Genomic DNA, 12,106 nt, shown 5'->3' on the forward strand with positions numbered 1-12,106 from the left:
GGTCACCTACAAAATCTAAGTCCACATAGTCTTTAAGCAACAACTTCGTGGAATTAGGGGAATTATAGAGTAAACCTCCGTTTATGCTTCCAACTAGGTAATGAAAGACCTATTTAGTTGCTTCCTAGTGGGTTTTCCCTTGATTGCTTTGAAGGAATTAACCGATTAACATGAGAAATAAATTTAGATTTTAAGTACTCTAATTTCGTTAATTAAAAGGAAATAAGCATGCATGATCATAAACCAAATTAAGGTTAGAAAATATAACCTTTGTAGCTCAAATTTTTCTTGGTTTTGATCAAATCTTCTCACGAACGGTTTGTAGACCACCATGAAAGTTTTTCCAACTATTCTCTAACCTTAGAATGGGATGGTGGGATCAGGTAAGTGACAAAAATTGGAGAGAAGAAGTATAATATATATATATATATATATATATAAATGCGATGTAAATGAAATTTATGATATATAATGTGATTTATGTCGAACATTAAACTAATATGTGATTTATATATCGTGATATTTATATATTGGTTTATACTGTGATTTATGTCAAGCATTGAGTCTAACTCTAATTTATATAATGTGGTATATTACATATATATTGCTTATGATATTTTCAAATACCTAACAAAATATGCTAAAGTATATTTAAAATAACCAAGAATGTACCAGATAAACCAATAAGTTGATACGTCAAACCCGTGTAAATAGAAAATAAAATTTCATTAAATGTATTTTCTCTCTCCAATTAAGCAAATGAATAAAATCTCAATAAATAAATGCACTTTCTCTCTCTAATTAAATAAAAGAATAAAATCTCAACCAATAATTGTATGTTCTCTCTCAACATTAAGGGTGCTTCGTAAATATGTAAAGAAAAATTCAATGCCACATTCTCTCTCCAACCGCCCACCATACTCAAGGGTATTTTAGGCTATTAAATCTTATATATGAAAATATCCAAAAGTTTGGACATTTATGAAAATGAGTTTTGAAAAGGGATTGGATATATAATAATCCCCATTTCAAAATGAAAATCACTTTCCTCATGCACACGCACGCGCATGTGTGTGTGCATATGTGTGTATGTGTTCGTTTGGATCATTGTTCATTTTCGGCTTTTTTGGAGTTATTTTGTTTGTGCCTTGACCTCACGCTGTGAGGTCTAATGCTCTTTTTAGCAATCCAATACTTTTACTAAAAAGAGAGAAAAAAAAGAAAAACTGCATTTTTAATCCTCGAGTTTTGAATGATATGTGCATTTTTTGTTCTTGAGTTTTCATAATATACCTTTTTAGTCCTCGAATCTTTTAGAATAGGTTAATTTGGTTCCTAAGTTTTCAAAATATACTTTTTTAGTTCCTAAATTTTTATAAGTGGGTTTAAAAAGTCACTGCATTAATTATTTTTTTTTAATAAAAAATTTAATTTTTTGAAGATTACCTCTTCTCTCTAAAGTTATTTTTTAAACATATTCTTTTTAATTCAAAATTTCAAATAATTATATAAAGTGAATAAAAAATAGTTCATAGTCTTTTTAACCTATTCTTAAAAACTTGTGGACTAAAAGGTATATTTTGAAAACTCAAGGACTAAATGTACCTATTCTAAAAAGTAAGGGATTGACAAAGTATGTTTTGAAAACTCGATGACCAAATGCATCTATTTTTCAAAACTCATGGACTAAAAAGATAGTTTGCCCAAGCAAAAAAAAAAACTAAATTTTCATAATTGAATCAAATTAGACTCTTCATTAGGGTTCTATTCTGAAACCGTTAATGCATAATGAAATATTAGAAAGACTAAAATCCAATTGTCAAACATGTACCATCTTACGAAGATAGGTTAAAAATTTCACATTGAAAAGATGAAAAAACATCACAATATTTAATACATACATAAATTGTGCATCTCATTGTCAACTAATTTTTAAGATGGACTAAAGATGAGTTAGAAAATTCAAATAGAAATGTAGATATATATATATATATTTAAAATGTGACCTATTTTATTAGGAAAATCCCCATTAATCGTAGCAATCTCAATCAATTTATCTAAGTTACACGATTCAATTGGGAGTAATGAAAAGTCTTAAGACTAAAGATGAGTTAGAAAATTATGATCAAATAGAAATGTAGACATTAATAAACAATATTAAAAATGTGACCTATTTTATCAGGAAAATCCCCATATGTCATAGCAATCTCAATCAATTTAATCAAAGTTACAAGATTCAATTGGGAGTAATGAAAAGTTTGTCATTGAAATCATTTTATTTAGCCAAGGCTAAAAATATGCAATTCATTCCCCTATATATTACAGTTAATTGAAGATATAATGAACAATGAACAATGAACATATGGAAAATTACAACTTAGAATGGAAGTGTTACGCATCTCACATGTGATACAACGTTAGGACCAAAAGTATAATTTATCCGATTCAAAGCTGCAAAAAAGAATCACCAGTTAAATAAACATACGAGGCCATGGCTACTAGTGAAGTACAAAGATGATGAAACAAAGGAAATAGTCAAGGGAAGATTGACAAAAATGAATAACTATTGACAGGCTTATAATGCGGCGGAATTAGCTCTCTAACTCGCTCCTTATCCAATCCTGTGAACATACTAATGCTTCAATTGTAGCTGGTTTCAGTGAACTCCAATCTCGATCAAGCACTTTTCTTCCAGTTTTGAATGCAGAATCTGATGCAACTTTTGACATGGGAATTCCCAACACATTACGAGCCATCATTGACAAAATTGGATATCTAGGAGTATGAACTTTCCACCAGTTCAACACATTGAAATCAACATTACGAGGAAACAAAGGTTCCTCAAGGTACTTGTCCAAGTCTGACTTACTGCCTTCACTCTGGGAAGATTCATGAAGAAATTTGTCAAAACCCATTAGTCTGTCCCTTGCATCCTTCCCAGAACCAGGCAAAGAGCCAGAACTACTACCAACTTGCCAACCAAGACCTTGATCAATCGAAGCTAACGGGGAGCAGATTGAATGTTCGTTGTAAAGCGCCTTTACACAGTTCAGAACATCATCAATCCTCTGTAGAGCAACGGCTCCATATATTTGTGGATAATAGTACTCTACTAGTTTCATTTTGAACCGAGGATCTAACATGGCAGAAACTGCTAGAGCTAATCCAGATTTATCCCAATATTCTTCAAACTTGGTTCGCATCTTGAATGCCAAAGCCTTGATATAGTCATCTGAATTCTTAGACCATTCCATCAACTGCAAGTGTACATCACAAAGCTCGGGGAAAAAGATATTCGCAGTTGGAAAGTTGGTCTTCGTTAAAACATTAGTCACTTCAAAAAGAGACTTCAGATAGCCAGTAATCGTACAAATCCTACCCCATTCTTCTTCAGTTGGGCATGCTATGTAGCCAAGATCACTTTCCCGCAAAATGGAAAACGCTTCTCGATATTCTATAGCTGCTCCAAGCATCGCATACGTTGAGTTCCACTGAGATGGATTGTCCAAAGACAGAACTTTTTGGCTCTGAACTTTAACTTGTTCGGCCATCTCGTTAAACTTAGCTTGCACTTCTCGAGACTGTTTGATATATTGAATACTATCGCGAATTTTGGGGAGAATGCTGCATAATGCTTCCAAAGCATCTTGAGCCATCAAATTGAGAAGATCTACTGCACAGCTGACATCAAATAATTGACCATTACAATAAAGAAACCTATTCTCTGATAGTCTGTCTCTGATTTGTAATGAGATATAATCACTGGTAGAGGAACAATCAAATGTCATTGAAAATAACTTCCTATCGATATCCCAATCCATCAGACAAGTCATGATAGTTTCTGCATGTAAATCTTCAGTGTGAGAAGGATCAACAAACATGAAATTTAAAACCTTCTTATTTAACTGCCAGGACTCGTCAATGTAGTGGGCTGTGAGACACAGGTATGATGATTCCAAATGATCTGTGGCACTCCACATATCAGCACTGAGACTGATTTTTCCAGGCAATTTATCCAATAACTCGTTCACTTTTTGCTTCTCTTTGACATATATCTCCAAACAATCAGTCTCAACTCTATTGCAGGTTACAAGTTCAAACAAGGGATGCAGATTTTTAACAAATACTCTGAACCCAACATGCTCGACCATGGCCAATGGATAACCATGCAAGATGATCATACGTGCAAGATCAAATCGACTTCGTCGCTGATCAAAATTGTAACTCAAGGTATTATTTGTTTCATCTTTCACTTGCTCTGGATCAAATCTAATATTAACAAGATTCAGAACATCATCTTTTTTCTGCCCCTGATCAATATAATTAGTGATAGCCAGTGTTGCTTCTTTTTTCTTTTCCCTAGATGTAATAAATTGAGATATACCATGATTCGATCTTCTCTGACACCGAATTAAGTGATTCCTCAAATGAGAAGTCCCACTGGTACTTGATCCACTGAGTTTCTTCTTACAATGCCTACATACAGCAACAAAGGTATCACCCTTTTTTATTCTATCAAAATCGTTCCACACAACGGATTTCAATCTGCTAGATTTTACTATAACTGCCTCCGACATATCCATTTCATCAGCCTGACTTTCCACCAAAAGCTGCATGTTAAACGCATATAATTAGCAGGGGGGGTTCTCGATTAAAAAATTTGAAAAGATCAAGACTATATATGATATAATTTGTTTCAATCTTGACTAACTGAAAATAAACATGTTCATGCTGAAAGCGAAACAACAAAAGTAGACCTATCCAATCCCAGAATATCTCAAACACCATAAAAGCTAGAAGTTAGGATGACACTTTTAAACATCTCAACTGTAGCGTACAAAACCAAAAGAGATTACAGAAAAGAGAAGGAATGAAGACAGTTCTATAACGTTTCTCACCAAATTTCTCTTTTTCTAACAGATACGCAGGACCTTGAACAATAATAATGAAATCCCACTATCCCTAGGTAAAAGTAAAGAAAGTCACTATCTTTAAGAAGAGAAAACTTCATGACATTCACAGAGATAACAGTTACCAACAAACTATTCCATCGGGAATTCACAGACCATGATCAAACTCAACATGCAAAACATCCATGAATTATTATAAATTTCACGAGGATAAATTGATATGTTCATATTAACAAGAGAGCGACTACAATATGGGAATCTATGGTCATTCGACGGGTCTGAAACAAGACCCAGAAGTGATAAATATACCCCAGGACTAGCGGGTCGGTCCTTCATTGGAGTCAATTTTACGAGGAAAAGTGCAATACAGGCTCACCGGATCTGTAATGGAGATTTCCCGCCGGGACCCGCAACCTATCCGACCCGAATATATCAAAAACTGAGCGGGTCGACAAGACCGATTCAAAACCTATGGATCTCGGATAGAGATACAAATAATGGACAACACTCCGAGTCGGACCCGGAGCAAGAGTTAGGGTTCCGCTCCATCAAGTTTTAAAAAACCAATTTTTAAAGAATAATCAATCTGAAGGAGAAGAAACGGAGCGAGAGAAAATTGAGAAGAAAGTTTCGGAACATACAGTGAATGGATAGGCTCGACTGGACTGGGCAAAGCTTTCCGGCGACGGAGGAGTAACGGCGGTCAGTATGATTTGCCGGCGAGAAAATGGGAGAGTGAGGAGGAAGAGAGGGAAAAGTAGCGGTGTGTACCGTACAACATCGACAAGGGAAGCGATTGATTGTGAAGCGAAGAGAGAACGCGCGCAATGGAGGGCAGAGTAACGAAGCAATATTACAAAAAGTACAATTATACCCTTGCCGTTTCAGCACATTTTAGGAAAAATCAATTTATACCCTAAAACCTCATGGTTTTCTTTAATTACGCTAAACCTTAAAGGTTATATCAATTAAAATTGAACGATATCAATTTAAATCATGGTTTTTTCTTATCAATTTATACCTTTCATATGTTTGAAAAATATCATTTTAGTGTTTAATTACATCAATTATCATAAATAAATCAATTTAGGCTCTTTAATTTATTAAAATTATTTTTAAAATTATCTATGCATAAATTTTTATAAGTACATATCACTTCTTGAAATGTTGGATTAATAAATGAACAATTGAAATTGATGCATTGACAAGTTTTAAAGAAAATTTTAATTGAAAATCTAAATTAATTTGTTTGTATGAAAGTTTTGAGATTTAATTGATAAAATTATAAATCTCAAATGATGTTTATTAACAAAATGTGATGGAGGGTATAAATTAATACGCTTTAAAAAAATAAGAGTTTAAATTGATATCGTTTATGACTTTAATTATTACTATCTTTATAGTTTAGAGTATAAATTAATATTTTTTTCTAGAAAAAGAAAAAAAAAAGTTAAATCATGATGTTTAGACAATTTATCAATTTAGTCATTCTCACCATTAAGTCCTAATGTTTATAAAACAATATACCCCCTTTTTAAGAAACGCAAGTTTAGTAAGAAAACAGAAAGGAGAGAGAAACTAATGCAAGTTTAGTAAGAAAACAAAAAAGAGAGAGAAATCGTTAGGATTGAATATGCCTATATATATTTTCACTGTATATTGTATGGTGAATGGTACAAGGCTTATATAGCCGTTGGAGAAGAATAATGTAAAAATGAATAAAATAATTTCAATACAGATGTATACATGTGATTGGTTGAATGAAAATATTCCTTCTAACCAATTAGTCTTCTAGAAGAGGGGTGATTTGGCAATGATGCAGCTGACTTGGAGGTGTCCTTTGTGTATGTGGAATGTTGACTGAGCTGCTGACTTGGTTGTCTCTAACATCCCCCTCAAACGAGAGGGTACATCAAGTACGCCGAGTTTGGATCGAAGAGACTGGAAATGAGAGTGTGTGAGCAGTTTTGTAAGGCAGTCGGCTAGCTGGTTGGACAAAGGAACATGTCGAACCTCCAAGGAACCCCGAAGAACATGATCTCTTACAAAATGAGCATCAATCTCTATGTATTTAATTCTAGCATGAAAGACCGGATTGGTGGCAATCGCACCGACGTTTAAGTTATCACACCAGATGATAGGTTTTACAGAGGATAACATCCCAAGCTCCGACATCAATTAATTAAGCCAAATAACTTTAGAGGCAGTGTATGCTAAAGCCCAGTATTCAGACTTAGTACTCGATCGAACTACAGCCATTTGCTTCTTGGAGGACCAAGAAACGAGATTATTGCCAATAAATACACAGTATGCTGCCACTGATTTTCGGTCGTCGATGTTGGATGCCCAATCGGCATCAAAGTATGCAGAGATTGATAGGTCGGAGTTGGGTTGGAACAATAGTCCGAAGTGTTTGGTTGCACTGATATACCGAAGAACACATTTGACAGCCTACCAGTGAATGTCAATTGGTCTTTGAAGAAATTTGCTTAAGTGATTAACGACGTATGCAATGTCGGGTCTCGTTGTTGTGAGGTACTGTAGTGCACCAACTGTGCTTCTATAGACAAAGGGATCATCGAGAGGAGTACCATCACCAATGGATAAGTGTTTGCCAAGCACACTGGGGGATGGGGTAGGTTTAAGATTTGTAAGTTGTAATCTTTGGAGGATATCATCCACATATTTCGCTTGATTGATGATAAGACTGGAATCAAGGTAGTGCACTTGAAAACCAAGAAAGTATGTGAGTTGTCCCAAATCTTTTAAAGAAAAGGATTTTTCGAGTGACCAAATAAGTTGACTGATGGTCGGAGGATCAATGCCAGTGATGATTACATCGTCAATATACACTCAGAGAAAAATAACAGAGGATTATTTGTTATAAATGAACAAGAATGGATCTGACCTGGAGTTAATGAAGCCCCATCGAAGAAGTTCCTTGTTAAGGCTGCATTCCAGGCCCTTGGAGCCTATTTTAATCCATAGAGCGCTTTGTCAAACTTGCAGACATAGTGTGGACAGGACTGGTTTATGTAACCAGAGGGTTGTGTCATGTATATGCTTTCTTCTAGAGTGTCATTCAAGAAGGCATTGTCAAAGTCGAGTTGCCTAAGGCTCCACCCGTGAGAAGCAACAATGCTGAGCATAACTCGACAATCAATGGCTTTACAACCGGACTGAAAGTTTCAAAGAAGTTGATGCCCGGGCTTTGGTGAAACTCTTTTGCTACAAACCTCGCTTTATAGCGTTGTGCTGAACCATCAGAATTTCGCTTGATTCTAAATATCCATTTGTGTCCCACAATATTCATCTCAGCCTTAGGGGTGGGAAGCACAAGATACCAAATATGATTCCGCAGTTGAGCAGCATATTTGGCGTCCATGGCTTTCTTCCAAAGAGGAGAAGCAATGGTGTCTTGGATCCGTGTGGGTTCTGTTACAGACCAATCGACTAGGGAGGAAGTAGTGAGGACTTTCGATTTAAAAATATCAGCTTTTCCTCGGGTTATCATGAGATGAATGGGTAAGGAAGAGGTCAAGTTGGTAAGGGATTCTGTCTGTTAAGTTGAGAGGACGAGTCGAGGTGAGGATGAAAGGTAGGGTTGGATGGCCGGGTAGAAGAAACCTGAGGTGCAGGAGATAAGGAGTTGTCATTGGAGTTGGTAGGGCTGAGGGAATTTTTGGAGTCAGGGGTGGGTTGGAGGTGAGTAGGTAAGCGATAAGAGTAGGGTGAGTAATTGGGTGGTGAATTTGGTAAGCGATAGGCATTAGGGGAGCAATCGTTTAGAGATGAATTTGGTAAGCAATTGGCTTGAAGTAGACGATCAGGTGAAGACAGATTTTGTGAGCGATAGGGTTGAGGTAAATGATCAGGTATAAGGTCGTTCTGTGGGCAAGGATTTGGAATGTTTAAGGTGGTCCAAAGTGGAAGGATAGGTAGGGTGAGGTCGGGTGAGGGTATGTGCTGGTGTTTGAGATTTTCTTAAGATAGTTGGGTGAAAGGAAACTCATCCTCATTAAAGGATACATGTCGAGAGATAATGACACGGCCGACTTTGGTCAGGCATTTGAAGCCTTTATGTAGTGGACTAGGACCCAAATATACATATTTTTCAGAGTGAAAATTGAACTTGTTGGGCTGAAAGGGGCGAAGATATGGAAAATAGGCACAGCCAAAAACTTTAAGCTCTGAAAAGTTTAGTTTCTTGTTGAAAAGAACAGAGACAGGGGATTTACCTTGTAGTACCTCTGTGGGCAATCCATTTATGAGCATCGTGGCTGTGAGGAAAGCATCCCACCAAAAACTCAATGGCAACTTGGCTTGGGCTAGCAAAGTGAGACCAGCTTCTACTACATGTCGGTGTTTTCTTTTTGCTCGACCATTTTGAGCAGAGATGTAGGGGCACAACAGTCTGGTTATAATACCCTTTGAATTACATAAATGATGGATCTTAACATATTCACCTCCGTTATCAGACTGAAGCATTTTTATCATTTTTTTAAACTGATTCTGAACATAGGCAAGAAAATGCTAAAAAGCTTCAATGGCACCGCTCTTTTGTTTTAAAGGGTAGATCCAAGTATATCTGCTAAAATCATCAATGAATAAAATGTAATATCGGTGATCGTCTGAGGAAACAACCGGGGCTGGTCCCCATAAGTCAGAGTGGATCAAATCAAAGGGTTTAGTTGCATGCCTTTCAGACGTAGGAAAAAGTAGATTATAAGCTTTGCCCATTAGACAGGATTCACAAAACAGAGATTCTTCATTATGTTTAATAGGCAGATTACAATCACTAGTAACAGAATTTAAATTTTTTTGTGAAGAATGTCCTAAACGTCTATGCCAGAGAGCTTTGGATACTGCTACATTAATGCTTGCTATTTTTCCAGACAATATCAATGCAGGGGTGTTTTTATTTTTGTCCATAAGCCTTCTGTGTTCAGGGCAACTGTGATTCAACTTTTCATTCATCTTCACAGCTACTTGATCCAGATGATATAGCCCATCCTTAAGATTTCCTTTCAGAAGAGTTCGACCCGTACCCTTGTCCTTAACAAAGCAATGAGCATCATGAAACTCAAAGTAGATGTTATCTTGAGCTAATTTTGACACATTCACTAAATTATTTGTAATTTCAGGCACACACAAACACATTTTCAAGCAGTACAGTGTTGTTTCCATCAGACAAAGAGGTGTTACCAATATAAGCGATTTGTAGTTTGTTACCATTTCCAACAATAACATTTTCATTACCTGAGTATTCACCTAGGTTGTTTAAATTGGCATAGTCGGTTGTAACATGATTTGTGGCTCCACTATCCACATACTAATTTGGATCCACAGCAGTCTCAGGTCCAGCAAAGGGGTTCAAATTTTGAGTTGCTACAATGGCAGCGGGATTGGATCCGGTATTGTTTCCAGTGTTTGTGTTCTGTCCACCTCTATTTTGCCAAAAAATGCCAGCAAACTCTTTGTTGAACCGATTGTAGCAGACGAGGGCTGAATGTCCATACTTACCATAAACTTGGCATATGGGTTTGTTTCCATGTCCACGACCTCGTTCTCGACCGAAGTTAGCATTACCATTTCCTCTTCCTCATTGCTGATTAAACTGAGGGCGAAAGTTTGGCTGGTGATAGTTGTTCATTTGTCTAGCATCGTTGGGATTACGACTCTGGGCTACGTTCACAGAAGATACAATGTTGCCTAGGTTTCTTTGAAAGTTTTGATGTTCCAGACGTTTTTCAAAAATGAGGAGCTCAGACTGCATATCCAACCATGAAATGTCTGGTTTGCCTTGTATGACTGCAATCACCGGGTTATAAACTTCTTCCAAGCCGAGAAGGACCTGAGAAATTAGTGAGCGTCTAGGTACAAGGCTACGGACTTGTCCTAAGTTATCTGCGTTAGTTTTCATAATACGCAAGTAATCCTCCATTTTTTTAGTTACCTTTCTTTTTCTTCTGGAAGATGTGACGAAGGAAGTCCTCCTCTACTCTCAACTGAACACTAAAGAGATCTTGAGTGGCTTCCCATAAGTCGCATTGTTGAAGCCCATCAGTTGTAAAGCCACTTCAGGGGTCATCGAATTGTACAGCCATCCGAGGAGCAGAAGGTTTGTCGTGACCCATTGTTCGAACAGAGGATTGATTGTTCTAGAACGATCGGAGCTTGATGAGGCTTCGTCAGTACTTTCGGTGATGTCTCCACCTTGAAGGAGGCTGTTATAGTGATGAACTTTAAGGGATAGGGTTTTTCACCTGTGAAATGGCCTTCCAACTTGTAGCTTCTTAGGATTGGTAGTGCCAATGTTTTTCATAGCAGATAGTTGCTTCGGTCAAATTTGATAGTAGTAATTTGGTTCAGCAGCTTTTGGTGATGTCTCCACCTTGAAGGAGACCTGATTCTTCAACTGTTGTAGTGATGAACTTTGAGGGATAGGGTTTTTCACCTTTGAGATGGCCTTTCAGCTTGTAGCTTCTTAGGATTGGTAGTGCCAATGTTTTCCATAGCAGATAATTGCTCCGGTCAAGTTTGATTGTAGTAATTTGGTTCAACAGCTGGTTTAATGGTGGATTGCTGAAGGTGGTGGATGAAGAAGACGAACCGGTGGAGAAGGCGTTGGCCATTGATGGCTCTGATACCAAGTAAGAAAACAGAAAGGAGAGAGAAACCGTTGGGATTGAATATGTCTACGTATATTTTCACTGTATATTGTATGGTGAATGGTACAAGGCTTATATAGCCGTTGGAGAAGAAGAATGTAAAAATGAATAAAATAATTTCAATACAGATGTAATGTGATTGGTTGAATGAAAATATTCCTTCTAACCAATGTCTTCTAGAAAAGGGGTGATTTGGCATGGTGCAGCCGACTTAGAGGTGTCCTCTGTGTATGTGGAATGCTGACTGAACTACTGACTTGGTTGTCTATAACAAGTTTAAGGTTAAATAATAATCATAATGATCGACTCTAAAATCTGATAATTATAACTCTTTATCTTTAACCAACATATAAGCTCTTAGCAAGCATCAAATACAATTTCCTTTGATTTTCAAATATATATATACACATACCCTTTGAAATAAAAGGTTTAAAGCCCTTCTATTCTTTATTGACCTTCTTTTGAGCTAAATAAATCCAGAGGATGAATACTTATCAAATTTATTAGTGAAATTATGAGACTTAA

At 36.5% G+C, this 12,106-nt stretch overlaps 1 protein-coding gene across 3 annotated transcripts; it reads right to left on the reverse strand.

Annotated features, from left to right (window-relative positions):
- Positions 1 to 2,355: 2,355 nt before the first annotated feature.
- LOC120078428 (zinc finger BED domain-containing protein RICESLEEPER 1-like) lies at positions 2,356 to 5,780 on the reverse strand. 3 transcript variants are annotated; one of them, XM_039032703.1, is made up of 3 exons: positions 5,552 to 5,780; positions 5,287 to 5,417; positions 2,356 to 4,610 (listed from the first exon to the last, which is right to left on the reverse strand). In XM_039032703.1, exon 3 carries the CDS (start codon positions 4,581 to 4,583, stop codon positions 2,592 to 2,594), a length of 1,992 nt encoding a protein of 663 aa, XP_038888631.1. In that variant the 5' UTR covers positions 4,584 to 4,610; positions 5,287 to 5,417; positions 5,552 to 5,780; the 3' UTR covers positions 2,356 to 2,591. The 3 variants fall into 3 exon arrangements, with proteins under 3 accessions (XP_038888631.1, XP_038888630.1, XP_038888632.1); XM_039032702.1 differs by lacking the exons at positions 5,287 to 5,417; positions 5,552 to 5,780 and adding an exon at positions 5,220 to 5,261; XM_039032704.1 differs by lacking the exons at positions 5,287 to 5,417; positions 5,552 to 5,780 and adding an exon at positions 5,036 to 5,196.
- Between the last annotated feature and the right edge of the window lie 6,326 nt (positions 5,781 to 12,106).

The sequence above is a fragment of the Benincasa hispida genome, chromosome 5 (assembly GCF_009727055.1).
Source record: "Benincasa hispida cultivar B227 chromosome 5, ASM972705v1, whole genome shotgun sequence".
NCBI classification, from domain to species: domain Eukaryota; kingdom Viridiplantae; phylum Streptophyta; class Magnoliopsida; order Cucurbitales; family Cucurbitaceae; genus Benincasa; species Benincasa hispida.

What these genes read in the sequence shown, in the direction of transcription:
- LOC120078428 (XM_039032702.1), bottom strand. Translation starts at nt 5,246, where the DNA reads ATGAAGGACCGACCCGCTAGTCCTGGG. An exon ending in ACCGACCCGCTAGTCCTGGG is followed by an intron (nt 4,611 to 5,219) that starts GTATATTTATCA and finishes TTTAACATGCAG; the next exon opens with CTTTTGGTGGAAAGTCAGGC.